This window comes from Tenrec ecaudatus, chromosome 7 (assembly GCF_050624435.1).
Source record: "Tenrec ecaudatus isolate mTenEca1 chromosome 7, mTenEca1.hap1, whole genome shotgun sequence".
In the NCBI taxonomy this organism is placed as follows: Eukaryota; Metazoa; Chordata; class Mammalia; order Afrosoricida; family Tenrecidae; genus Tenrec; species Tenrec ecaudatus.
In genome coordinates this window covers 152,370,193-152,385,016 of record NC_134536.1, presented here as the reverse complement: position 1 = coordinate 152,385,016, position 14,824 = coordinate 152,370,193, and the positions used below count along the sequence as shown (strand labels likewise).

Here is a 14,824-nt window from a genome sequence, read left to right as displayed (position 1 = left end):
TCAGTAGCCGAAGCAGGGCTTTCGGTCGCAAGTAGGAAGCTTCTTGCACTACGCCGGCGAGGGGAGCTGCCGTGCCGCCGCCGCCGCGCCTCCGTCTCGCCCGGCCCGCGGGAGCGATGCGACCGAGCCCGCGCCAGCCCGCCGGGGAGTGAGCGCGGCAAGGGGGCGCGTTGCGCAGCTGCTCTTGCGCACGAGCCCGGCCGCGCCGCCGCGCCATCCCGCACCGGCCTCGGAGTGTGAGTGCTCGTCCGTGCAGGGCGCCGGGAGCGCAGCGAGAGGGAGCAGGAAGCGCAGGCCACGCCGAGCCCAACTGAAACAAAGTGTCCGCTACGCGTCGGGGCCGCCCCTCGCCGGCCCCCGGCCCTCCGCTCCTCTCGTCCCGGGGCCGCCCGCCCGCCCACCATGGCTTCTGAGGAGCTGTACGAGGTACCTCCCCCTCCCCCTCCGCGGACCCCCGCCGTCGCGCAGCCCCTCCCCGCCCGAGAGCCGGCGCTCCGGCCCGACGGCCCGGCGCGTCGCTGCCACCCCTCCCCCTCGCGGCCGCAGTTTGCTGGACGGAAATGTGTGCGCGGCGACCCGGCCGGGCGCAGGCCGATGGCAGCCACGCGCTCCGGGGAGCCGGCGGGCGGGCGCGCGGGCGGTGGGGGCGGGGACGCCGCGCCGCCGAGTTGTGGGACTCTCGGGCTGGGGGGCTCCCGTGGTGGGAAAGTAGCGTTCACGGAAGTGACTTGCTCCGAAGGTGCCCAAAGTGCGCTGGGTGTGCGAGTCGCGGGGTTGAGGCCCCTGGCGGGGCCTGTGGGCGGCGTGATGGAGGCTCTCCTGTGGGTTTCGTTGGAAGTGTTTTTTGGAGGGTCCTGATTTGGATGGAGGTGGGCAGCGCGAGCTCGATGGAGCGCCGCTGTCTCTGGACTCTGCTGCTGGCCAAAGTGATGCGAACTGCTCCCCGAAAACTCTCCACATTGACCACCCTCCCCAATGAGGTTAGCAGGGTGGCCAGAGCCAGGAAAAATTTAAAATTGAACGCCAATACACCGCCATTCATTAGCGCCACAGCGTTGTTAGTGAGACAGGACACACTCAGAACTATAAGTTGTGGGGTGATGGGCTAGCCAGCTTCAGCTATGGTGGTCAGTTTGGATCTTTAGACATTTTTGTACCCCGATTTAACTTCGGGAATTTCAAAGTAGACGTCTGGGAAGACAGAACACAAGCGGGAAGGCAGTCTTTCCTTTTGGATAATGGTTCTGTTTCATATATAATTATAAATACATCTTCGAAAGAGACTTAAAACTTCTGGACACTGTAGACTTTGCGGAGTGGTTAGGGACCCGGTGTTAGAGACCTAAGGAAGGTCTGTAACAAGTGGCCTTCGCCTTGTGAACTGGGTGATTGCTCTGCGATGTCTTCTCTTTCTGGGTGTATTTTTGCTCTTGGTGTACAATGGAGCTATTTTGCCAACAGTTGCAGTCTTCTAGCAGCTTTCTGCTGCTTCTTAAGAAAAATGTTTTGGAATGTTTTCTCAGAAGGATGCTGTCTTCTGTAGAATTCCTGTCATGGTAAGCTGGTTGTCCCTCCCTCCTTTCCTTGAGTGGGTCAGTGTACCTTAGCTGGCACTGACATTGTTCCATTTTACACATTATCTGTATTCGTCTGTAGTCAAGAAAACTGTACTAGGTCTGGGGCTGCAAAAGGGCAGTTAGTTTGTCTTGTACAATGAGAAAAGTGTATGGGGGAGAGCCCGTGCGTAGAGGCCATGAAGTCTCCCAGGCAGAGTCATTTAGTTGGGGAAATACATAGCATGATTGAATGAAGGGAAGTTCACTTTCTACCTTAGATCGTTTTTTGACAGTTTAGTATTTTGAATATTCACGCCCTGCTTCTGTGATTATAAATACATAATTAGTGAAAGTGCCATTTGTGTTTGACTGAAAGTTGCATTGTATACAAGTTATAGACTACATGTATTTAAAATTATTATGAAGACAATATACTTAACAGTAGTATATTGTGAGCTACATACACACGAGCTCTCTTTGCTTATTCTAACTAAGTCTTCAGGCTATCTACTCATTTCTTTCCTTGCAGGATGTATAAGTGATATTTTAAGTTTGTGTTCATTAAGTGTGTTTATGAAATGCTTGCCATACAGAAGTACCACCTAGAGATAGGGAGCTATGAGAATGGTTCATGCCCTCAGAGAGCAGTGCCAAGTGAAGAAGATTAAGCACATTACAAAGAAAAAAGTTCATCTTTACAACAGAATTTTGTATGATGAATTCAATTTTGAAAAACTATAATGAAAGTATTATTGGGGTAATAGTAAGTAATATAGTGAATTAGTGCCTGGTGGGGAAGAAATAAGTACATTGCAAAGAAAAATGCATTTTCACAATTGAACTTTTGATTTTGAGTTCTATTTTGAAAAACTTTGAAAGTATTGATAAGGTAATAGTAATAAATATAGTGGCCGTTATTTTTTAGGATAAGTTTTCTAACCTATCATGTAGGCAACATTGTGACGATATGATTAAATGTTAATAGGTGCAAGTCTTACATACTGGTGAGAGGCTGGATTTGGAGTAGGAAAAACTAATATTTTAATTCTAGATGTTATTTTAGGTAAATTTCCTCAAGAAATCAGTTGCCCCGTCTTTAAAATGGGGCTGATTACTTCATAGAACTGAGAAGTTTAAATGAGAAAATACTTAAAGCATACAATATAATTCCCATAGCACTCGGTAAATGGGTAGTTATTATTGTATTTTAACTGATCCAAAATGCCTCTCTGTGGTCTGGTTTTGTTTCTAAAGATACAGAATTTTATTGTTGTAATCAAGACAGTATTATTTGCAAGGCAGAAATGGTACATTATTATAAATGAACATTGCAGTGTGAACCAGCTGTTCAACAAGGTTAGGTAGAATACTAAGATATTGTTGCTTAGTGGCCAGGTCAGGGCACATTAGTTGCCTTTTTTGTTTACTTCTGCCTAAATCAAGATGGTAGTTTCATATAATGTTTAGCCTCAAGCTTTACAATTTTAGAAGGGATAGTTGACAACTGATTAAGGTGCCAAGTCTTGACTGCTTTGAAATCATGTCATAAAGCTTTGCATTAGTAAGTTGGACAAGTTACCTAGCTAATAAAGCTTTATTTTTTTCACTGAAAATGAAATGAGACCCCCAAAATTTAGGCTGGTGCTTGGTATATGTTAATACCCTTACACCTACCCCCCAAAACAAACAAAACCAAGCTTCCAAACCCACTGCCATCCACCCCATTTCTACTTTTTGCGACCCTCCATAACGTATCCAAGGCTGTAACTTTATGATTGCAGGTAGATTCGTCTTTCTCCCATGGCGTGCTTGGGTGGTTTTTGGTCTTGTTAAATAATTTTACCGGGAACTCCTATAGATATCATAACATCCCATTCAAATAAATCAAGCATAGTTGTACAATTGCTACTACAATCAGGTTCAAAACATTTTCTTACTACTTGAACTCTTTGTTGTCAGCTCCCCTTTATCCCTTCCCTCCCCTCCCTTCCCAGCAGGAGTCCTTGTTATTGTTATAAGTTGTTATTATTATTCTATAGCCAACCTTGGGGTTAGCAGATTAGTCCTTGCCCAACAGTCCCACCAGGGTTCCTCTTATGGTAATAGGTGCTTAGCTAAAGGCTTACATAGTTACTGTGAAGTTTAAAAAGAAAGGGTTTGGAGTAGATTGGGCATCCTTCTACCAAATTCAGAGAGCTTCAGCAGCTATCAATTGTTAGGTGAAGGATAGACTAGGATCACTGCATCTGCAGCAGCTTGAAATAGAAGACAGGGTTGATGTGGCATAGTTAAACACGCCATAGCAGAGTGGCTTGAGCTTCTTCCACCGATGACCCCTTTTTGTCCGAGAAATAAAAAAAAAAGTTTTATTGGCATCTACTTCACGGAGCATACAATTGAATCATTCGGTCATATTAAGAAGATATGTGCGGTCACCACCACAATCATTTTCAGAACATTTTCTTCTCACACTTTGTTGCTAGCTCTGCTCCCACCCTGTTCTCCTCTACCACTCCCCTATCCAGTTAGGCTCTATAGATCTACCTGTCCTGGGTGTCATATATGTGTTTGATTTTGGATTACTTTTTGGACATTGCCTGTTCCAGAAACCTTCCATCATACTTACTGGTACCTTGCTGTAGGTTAAGAGTTGACAAACTTTATAAAAAGGGCCAGATGGAAAGTCTTTCCCTTTGCAGACTGTTGGATCAGTTCAGCTCTGCTGTTGCAGTGCAGAAGCAGCCAGTGGCGATCTCTATATAAATTTGTATATTTGTAATTGCTAATGGATCATAAGATTAGGATTTCCTATTATTTTTATGTAGCATGAGATACTCTTTTCCCCCCCGTCAGTCATATAAAATGTAAAAGCTGTTATTAGCTTTTGTGCTCCATTCAAAACAGGCAGCGGGCTGGCTGTTTTTGGCCGGTAGACCATAGTTTGTCAACTGTTGCCTTAGAAGTTCAACTATCCTAGTCTGTTCTGGAACTGAAGTCTACACTGAGGGGTGGGGCAGGTGTGGAGTAAGGAGAAGTTAGGGGCCTTCCAAGTAGTGTCTTGGCTCTAGACCCGTGGGTTTCAACCTTCCTAATGCGGCAACCCTTTAGTACAGTTGGTCATGTTGTAGTGAGCCCCCAATCATAAAATTACTTTCGTTGCTACTTCATAATTGTGATTTTGCTACTGTTATGAATCGGGTAATGCCTGTGAAAGGGTTGTTCAACCTCCAAAGGGGTTGCAACCCACAGGTTGAGGCTGCTCTAGACTTAAAAAGAAAGCCAGACATTCCGGGTATCTGAAGTGTTGCAGTTCAGTCCTCCCAGGGGTAGCAAGCATAATAGGTCTCTGAACTCTCTTAGCCCTCTAACTTCCCTCATGTATGAAGTAAATGAGTATTTTGTCCCATTTTAAAGGATGGAAATCTGTGTGTGTGTGTGTGTGTGTGTATTTGGGCGAGGTTCTAGCTAGAACATAATTTGCGTTGCTCTTCAGAGTATACATATGGGTAACTTTTCTTCCAGAGTTATTTTACATGACAGGATCCAAGACCACTAGATCATGTTCATCAAGAAGCCTTTTGGAAATGTTTTGATTAAATTGTAGATACATACCTCAGTGTGTATTCCCTCAGGGAAACAATCCTGCCTTAAACATAGAAGTATGTAAGGTGACCAGATGTCCAGCTTTTGGCGGGTCAGTCCCGATTTTTGCCAATTTTCCCTGTGTCCTGTGGCGTTTTAAAAAAGTCCCGATTTTTGGAAAGAATGCACGGCAAGCTAGGGTATACGGGTTTCAGCTGTCTTGTGGCTGTTTCGCCAGGATATGAGTTTTATCAATGGTGTTCCGCTGATGTCCTGCTTTACCAGTGTTAAAATCTGGTCACCTTAATATAGAGTAAGTTTAAAGATCGTGCTGTAAGGTTTTATTGAGGTATCAACTAGGTCCTGATTAAGAAGCACCTTATCCTGTGTGATCCACGGATTGTAAATAATATAATCCAGATCGTAAGGAGTGAATGGTATCAGATCATATTGTGAACCCCTGGTTTGTAGAAGGCGATGGACAATAGTGGAAGCCCAGAATCCATTTGTAGGTTCCGCACAAAGATTAAACCTCTGATGAATCCTCTCTGACCACAATGGAGGGATCTGAATAGCCTTGGTATCAGATGGAGAGCATTGTAAAGTCAATTATGGTAGCTATGAGGGGATACCCCCCAAATGGGAATCCTTCCCCCAAAGCTATATTTACATTTTTTTACAACACAACCCTATCACCTTCAAAGAACTCTCTTACCGTTAATACATTTGTCAAATCTGTGATTCCATTCTCGGAAACATTTTTCAAACCCAGCCCCTCCCTTGTTTTTTTCTTCATCTCTTCTATGTTGTGAAATCGCTAGCCTTTCATGTCCCTCTTCATTCGCAGACACAAGAGTCTCATGGAGCAAGGTAAGTTGAGTCAGGTGCGTGGATCAAGAGAGGCATGCTGTATTTCTCAAAAACTGGCACACTGAGATGGTGTGTGAGCAGGTCATTGGTCATGGTGACAAAACCAGTCTGTCTGCCACAGATCAGGCTTTTTTTTTTGTTGCCACCATCACAAAATCATTTTAGAACCTCTTAACTAGAAACTCTGAATAATTGATTGACCTGGTGGAACAAATTCCAAATACACTGAGTCAACTTTTTTGTCTGTTAAGGAAGTTGACGAACCTCCAGAGTGCGGTTTGGCATCAATTAACATTTCACCTTTTTTGAAGCAAAACCATTTGTACACTTGAGTGTTTGCTGTAGTGCTATCCTTGTAAGCTGTGTTCAACATCATAACAGTTTCTGTGGCATTTTTCCTGAGCAGGAAATAAAGTTTCACTGGTGCACGCTGTTCTCTTAAATCAGCCATCACAAAATACGGGGTTTGAGCAAAACTGCTATACGAAAAAATTCACTGTTTACCAGAGAGAACCTTTCCAGGTGACGCCACTAGGTTCACTAACTCAGAGTGAGTTGCTTGATGCTGCCTAGTGGGAAAAATGTGCACTAACAGAGCTCCACCCAGCTCCAGAAATGCCCCCCCCCTTTTAATGATACCCCTTCATATAGTTAGGTTAAAATGTAGTATCATTCGATCTCTCTTTGACCCATTTAAAAATTGTTTCAGTTTAAAAAAGTGAATGTGAAATAAAATGTAGATTAAGCCCCTGGTGAATCCGCTCTGACCACAGACCAGGGATGTGCGCATACCCTAGCTGGCATGCGAAGTACATTGAAAAGTAGATTGTTGCAGATATAGTCAGGATAAAATTTAACACCTTGCCATTTGATCTTCCTAGTGACCATTTTAAATTTGTTTATTTTTAAAATATTTTCTTTTTTTTTCTGATTGAGGTTCTTTGTTTTACTTTTAGTTTTTTGGGTGTATGTCTTTATGAGAAATACAGGATAGGTCAATTTATAGAGACGGTAACTGTTCTAATGGTTTCATGGGAGTATATCGGGAAGTTGGGGAGCTAACACAATGAATACAAGAAAGATGATAATGTTCCAAAATTGATTGTGGTAATGATTGTACAACTCATGATGTAATTGAACTGTTGAATTGTATGTAAGATTTTGTCAAAGTATACGTCCATACATACCTCAGCAGGAAGAATTTGAGTGTTCAAGAATGAGATAGAAATCAACAGAAAAAGATGGTGGTTGTGAGTTGTGTAGATTTATAGTATGCCTTGCCCTTACCTTTAGTAAAAAGATGACCTGAGAGATAAAAAGACCAAAAGCCGTGGCATGGAAGGTAGAAGTGGAAGAATAATTGTTCCAGAATGTAAGTCTCTTCAAGTGACTACCCTGCAAGAAAGAGAAAACCCAAGGGTTCTTGTCTTGGGATTACAGGTTTCCACAGAGCCATCTTTGCCATAGAGGGACAAGCCTGTAGTGTGCTTAATTATTTCAGTCTTCTCACTAGTGAGACTGCTTTCCCCTTGAAGAAGAATGCTGTTAGAGGTTTGAGAAGAAGACTTGGAATAAGTAAGGATGTTAATGTGACCTAGAACTCTTTATTTTCCTTGGGAGTGGGCATCTTGTTCCATTTTGTTACCTTGAACCAATGATTCTACTGGGTGATTTCCGTAGAAACTTGACTTCGATCTGATTGGTAGGAAATTCCTCATCTTTTTTGTGCATTACCCCCATCTTTCAGCACCATGAGAGTGTTTAATTCTTATTGATGGATAACTCATTTTTCTTGGAATGTGTCTACTTTGCTAGCATCCAGCACCGTATCACATCTGATTTATCACTCCCCCTTACACTCCTTCAGGGAGAAAGGTAATTGCACTTCTTCATGTGTAAGGCGCAGGCATCATCCCTCAAGACGAAGTGAAGCTGAGCTAGAATTACAGGGACCAGTGTTCCTTGGAGCCCTTCCTGCCCCATAGCTGAGCCTGGCATTCTTGTTTTACACTTTATCACAGGGTAGCAAAGTCATGCTACTCTATCTAGATGGCCTTTTGTAATTATTTCCTAGTAGCAGGCCCCGGCACTGGAAAAGCTCTGGAGGACAGGTACAGACAAGGTGTCCTCAGAATTGCCCTCCATACTATAGTCTTTATTCCTTGGCTAGCTTTACCTTTAGTTCCCCAGCCCTGGCAGCCCTACCCACTACAGGTAATTCCAGTGGCCTGAACTCTTAACAATTGAAGAAAGTACCAGCTACCTAAGATACCCAAGTAGCTTAAGAGCTATGTGCAGTGGTTTTCACCTTTATGGGGCAGTTGTTACGAGGAATTCATGTCATTGTAAAATATAATCTTAACTAAGATTTGCTTCTAAATTACTGGGTTTCATGAATACTGTAGCATTCTTGACCTTTCCTAACTCTGCATCAAGAACAACCAAATTGAATATTGTCTTTTCTACCTGTGTCTCATGTCTCATTTACACCTCTCTACCTGCCTAGTGGTACAATTTTATTAAAACGTTAGATAGCTTGTTGAAGGGTTGGTGTTTTGAACTTGTCAGTGATTCCATGGGGAAAAGACATGGCAATTTGCTCCCATAAAGATAACAATCTTGGGAGCCCTATGGGGCAATTTTGTTCTGTCTTACAGGATTGTTATATGTGTGAATCAACTCAGTGCCAACAAGACTCCATTTAGACTGCTGTTAATCTATGGTGTAATTCTATGTGTATAATCAATGTGATTCTCCTGTCACAATAAACCAAAACTTGGTACTCCATATCATAAATACCCCATCATCTGGATCTTACACTCCTAATAGCTCCTGATTTTGGTTTCTCCACATTTGCCTGTTCTTGCCTTTTTCTATATTTGTGGGGGGGGGGAGTGTCACATAATATTTGTCCTTTTGTGATTGTCTTCAGAAATGAAATGGAGCTAATAAAGACTGATAACCCTAGTCACTAGTGTGCTGAAACGGACCAGTATTGACCATTTTGAATAGGTCATTTTGAATCAGACTTTAGGTAGTTAGTTTATTGTGCCAACTTGGCCAATAAACGTGGGATTAATTGAAGGGCAGAGAGATAAATGGCTCAGCAAGCCTCGCCTTTCTTGACTCTTGCTCTTTGATCATCTGACCAGTATGTGGCTGCCTTGCTTGTTCTTTGCCTCAATTTGCAAGCTATACTACCTGTGGGACACCTAACCCGTGGATTGTGTCGCTGTAATTTGAGGTCCCTTCAAGACCTACTTTGGCACACCATTGGAATTTAGATCTCTTGAGCTGGGTACTGTCAGACCCTGTCATCTGGCTGACTGTTGGTGACCTGCCTTGCTGTTTGCTGCCTGTGCCCGGATAGCCTGAATTGCTCTACAGAGGACTACCCAGCAGTCCTCAAGACTTGAAGGATTGTTATTGTCTCACAACTGTCTCACAGGAGTGAGTTGCACTGAGCCATTTGTACTGCATTATAATTTACTTTATTTCTTATGTTATATATTGAGTTAGTTTATTGTGCCAACCTGGCCGATAAACATATGTGGGATTAATTAAAGGGTGGAGGGATAAATGGCTTGGTGAGCCTCACCTAGTTCTCAGGTTTCTTGCTTTGTGATGATCGCACCAGGGTGCAGCTGCCTTAGCAGTTCCCAGCTTCAGTTTGCAAGGCTGACTCCTTGCAAGACACCCCCAAGGAGAAGCCACATGAACCTACCCTGATGCAGCCCTGGGTGCTGGAGCAGCCGTGTGGAGACCCCTGCCAGCGCTGATGTGCGTATGCATTCACTGACTCAGCTTTCCTCCTGCAGTTGGCATCATTGCGTCTGTTTTGTTTGATGGAGGAGGACTTTGTGGATTGGTGTTGGACATATGGGTTAATGGGTTAATGTTGGACTTGTGGGCTTGGGCAGCACTGGGTTGGGATGTTTTCTTGATGCACCATTAACCTATATATAAAACTCATACATGAGTTTCTGTGGATTTGTTTCTCTTAATTACCCAGACTAATACATATATTCACCTATCTGTATAAATATATATAAAAGTATTAGCATTTAGGTTTTGTTTCTCTAGATAACGCTAACACAATACTGTTTATTATGCTGGGAATGACATATTGAAAAGGAATGGCATCAGATTTACCATCAAAAAAGATATTCCAAGATCTACCTTGAGTACAGTGCTGCCTATGAAAGAATAATATCTGTCTACCTTTACTGAAGTGAGCCATTGATAAGGAAATTGAAGAATTTGCTAGTGGAGAAGCTCACTGTCAGCCAAAACATGGTCAGCTGTGCCAATGGTAAGCTGTGAAACAGACCATGGAAAGCTCATGCCCCAGGTTGAAGTTGAAGAAAATTGAAACATGTCCACAAGAAGCAAAATATGACCGTGAATATATCTCACCTGCCTTTAGAGACCATCTCAAGAATAAGTTTAATGCATTGAACACTAATGATCAACGACCAAAGGAATTGAGATGACTTCAAGACCATCATACATAAGGAAAGTAAAGATTCATTAAAAATACAGGAAAGACAATACAAGATTTGATTTCAAAAGAGACTCCAAAAATTGAATTTGAATGTAGAGTAGCTATAGCACATGAAAGAAATTATGAAGGAAAAGCGTTAAACAGAAAATTTCAAAGGGAAGCTTGAGACTACAAAAAGAGTATTATAACAAAATATAAAAGGCCTGGAGCTAGAAAACCTAAAAAGAGTATGTCTCACTAAAAGAACTGGTGACCAAAAAAAAAAAAAAAAGGACCCGAATTGCATTATTGAATGATTTTATTGGCAAAATATTGCATGATGCAGGAAGCACCAAAAAAGATGGAAAGAATGAACAGTCACTGTATCAAAAAGAACTGGTTGATCAACTGTTTTACAAAATAGATGTTTTCAACAATTGAGGTGCACTCACTAATGTGCAATGCTTCCAAGTTATGAAAGCCTTGTGCTAGTTTTGAAGCGTTGTCAGATATTGCATGTGAAAATTGAGCATTGAATAAAGAAGAATGTAGAATCAACGCATTTGAATTGTGGTGCTGGGGAAGAATATTGGAAGTACCCAGGCATGGTACTGAAAGGACACACTGATCTGTATTGTGAAGAAGTAAGACCAGAGTGCTTCTTAGAGGTAAGTATAGAGGCACACTATCATGATTCGGAAAGTGGAGGAGCGGTGAAAAAGGAAGGAAGGCCCTCAAGGAAATGGATTGACACTGGCTGCACCAATGGGCTCAGGCATAGGAACCATTGCAAGGACGGCACAGGACTGTCCAGTGTTCATTCTGATGTGGCCCGAAACCGACTTGTTGCCACCTAATAACAGCACTTGCCTAGGCCAAGAAATTTAGGAGCTAGCTACTTGAAGAGATCCAGATTCGTGCCAGATCCAAAGAAAGGGACGTAATAGAATGTAGCATTTATTGAACACTATCATTAATATTACATGCAAATAAAATTTTGCTCAAGGTAGTTGAAAAATGATGGCTGCAGGACTCCAAAGAACTGCCTTAAACTCATTCCAGATTCAGAAGAGCACGTGGATCAAGGAATATCATTGCTGATCCCAGATGAAAGAATACCGGAAAGATGTTTACTTATGTTAATTGAGTGTGCAGAGGTGTTCAACTGTGTGGATCAGAACAATTAATTTAATTGTGCTGGGGTGGAAGCTGTATATAGGTCAAAGATCAGTAATTTGAACAGAATAAAGGGGATACATTGTGGTTTTAAATCAGGAGAGGTGTGTTTATAAGGGTTGTGTCCTTTTACTACAAACCACATATACAACAATACTGTATGATTTAAAAAGTATGTATCAGGCTGCATCCTCTCCCCATACATCAATCTCTTGGCTGAACAAATAACCAGAGAACTTGGGTTATATGAAGAATAATGTGGCATCAAGATTTGAGATGACATAACATTGCTTGCTGAAAGCGAGGAAGACTTGAATCACTTGCTGATGAAGATGAAGAATTGCTGTCTTCAGTATGGGTTGCAACTCAATGTAAACAAGACCCAAACCCTTGCAACTGGACCAGTAGATAACATGATGATAAATGGAGAAAAGATTAAAGTTGTCAAGGATTTTGTCTTGCTTGAATTCACAATCAATGCTCATGAAAGCAGCAGTCAAGAAATCATATGTGCAGGTCAGGAGGGGGAAGCGCAGACACCCTGAGCATGGATCCTCAAATCACCTCAACATGGAAAGGGGCAGTTCCGCACTGGCCCACAGAATCACTATAAGCCGGCATCAACTTGATGGCAGTGAGTTGAGTGAATATTACATCCTCCCTGTGATAGAAGATGGGAAAGAAGTCAGAGTATGACAGAATTTAAGAGAGAAATCAACTTCCTTCATATTTCAGCTGGTGGGGAGGAAGGCATGAGGGGAACAAAATTTCAAAGAATTACTTTGAAAGTGAATTGGACAAGGATAATTTCGTTGTCACACTGGTTCCAGGTTAAAGAGGAACCGAACAGAGGACAACCAAGTGAACAAAATGTTCTCATACCACCAGAAGTCAAACCGAAGAAGCCTAGGAAAAGAAACAAAGTTCATCTTCCTCAAACAAGCGAACAAGCCAAAGTGCGCCGAAAAAGTAGTACAAATAGAGACCTTCCTTTGCCAACTATTTTGCCTCTGCTAACAGGTACATAGGGACACTTCGTGGAAATAGTGCTAGAAAGCCAATTTGAGCACTGATGAGCAGAAAGTGGAAGCTTATCTATGGCTCCAGCAGTGTGTTTACCATTACCAAAACCAGGACATTCCTGACACACCATGAGAATCCAAGAGACAGTCAAGATCGAGGAAATGCAAGTCAAGCAACCAAGGTTTGAGGACAAGGAGACAGGAGTTCCAGAGACAGAAGTCACCAACATTGGAGAAGTGGACTGTCCAGCTCTGGAGGCCACGCTGGCACCCTGGGCAAGAATTTCCTTAAAAGCACTTTGAACCTAAGGTTCTGAACTCATGTCACCTGCACTCTGCAGTGGAGGCTTTTCTTTGCCTCCAGGGTTTGGTGTGTGGTCCATGGCAAAATCCTTACTGCAGAAAGAGAGGGCTGAGTTTACCTGCAGTTCCATGCCAGTCAAACCTTGGTGCCTAGCACGCCCAGGAAGATGGTCTCTCTCTTCCTCTTACCTGCTTACAGTTTCCCACCCCTGGACATAGAAGATAATACGTTGTGTCCTGAGCATGTTAAGAGGAACGAGGTACTAATGAAAAAATTGACCACATTGGCGAAGGCGAAGTAGGCTGATGCAAACCCAAAATCACATCCCCTTTGGATGGGCACCTTGCTAGTGCGTGACCGAGGATGGAGTGCCTGTGTCTTAGCTGATGTGGATCTCAGCTCGGATTGACCTGTCCATAGTGCTAGCTGAGGACTGAGTACAGTCTGAGGTCTGGGGCCTGAGGTCTGGCAAGAAGTGACTGCCTTTGTTGCTGTTCGTGGATTGGGAGAAAGAAGAGACTTTCTCATTAACTCCAATTAAGATGTTCCTCTGAATGTGGAGCTTCATTAAAGTATTTGCTATTTACCTAAATTTAAAAAAAGGAAGAAAAATCAAATGATGAATGTCATTGGGCAAATCTGCAGAGGACCTCTAAAATGTTGAAAATGAAATGGGGATTGGACACTGAATAAAGACGGAAGAAGAACTGATGCTTTTGAATTGTGCTGTCAAAGAATATGAAGGTGCTGTGGACTGCCAAAAGAACAAACAAATCTGTCTTGAATGCTCCTTAGAAGCGAGGATGATGAAACGTCGTTTCAGGTTCTTTGGAAATCTTAAAAGGAGACACTAGACTCTGGAGAAGGACATCATACTTGACAGAAAAGAGCAAGGCCCTGGGCAAAACAGATCGACACGATGACTGTAACAGTGGGTTCAAACGTAAGAGCACCTGTGAGGATGACGTGACCCAGGTGGTGTTTCATACTGTTGTTAATTGGAACCGACTATGGCACCTAACAGCAACATCTTTTCACTATACTTAGTCAGTCTGTATACTGAGTAAAAAATCTAGGTTATATGCCGAAGAATGCAATATCAAGATTGGAGGAAGGCCCTTCTAGAACCTTTGATATGCAGATGACATGTGAAAATGAAGACTTGAAGCACTTAATGATGAAGATCAAAGAATACAACTTTCAATATGGATTACAATTCAATATAAAAAACAATATCTTCCTAACTGGACCAATAAGCAACATCACGATAAATGGAGAAATAAACTGTAGTCAACAACTTCACTTTACTTGAACTCATAATCATTGTTCAAGGAAGCAGCATTGAAGAAATTTAAATGTCCACTCACAATGTAAAACCAGCTAAAAATGTCTTTTAAGTATTAAAAAACAAAGATGATATCATTTAGGAAACTAATTTGCACTTGACCCAAGTAGTAATATTTTCAGTTGCCTGTGAAAGTTGGCTAATAATTAAGAAAGGCATGTGAAAGTTGGATAATAAGAAAGGCCAGAGATGAATGAATACATTTGAATTATGGTATTGGTGAAGAATATTGAAAATACCACAGAATACTAGAAGAATAAATAAATCTGTGTTGGAGGGAGTACAATCAAAATGCTACTTAGAATCAAGACTGGTGAAACTTTGTCTTACATTCTTTGTCTTACGTGTTATCAGAAGAGACCTGTCCATGGAAAAGGACAGAATTCTTTACCCTTGCTGAGTAAAGCAGAAGGTTTGTGAAAAAGAGGAAGACCGGCATTAAGATGTATTCATGTAGTGACTGCAACAGTAGACTCAAGAGTTGTG

General features: G+C 42.4%; 1 protein-coding gene across 2 annotated transcripts in view; it reads left to right on the top strand.

The window, feature by feature from the left end:
* CDYL (chromodomain Y like) overlaps positions 1–14,824 on the top strand; it is a 218,975-nt gene continuing 204,151 nt past the window's right edge. For both annotated transcript variants that reach the window (XM_075555251.1, XM_075555250.1), the window contains exon 1: positions 1–426. In XM_075555251.1, the coding sequence (XP_075411366.1) occupies positions 403–426 (24 nt within the window). In that variant the 5' untranslated portion in view covers positions 1–402. The remainder of the gene's footprint in view (positions 427–14,824) is intronic.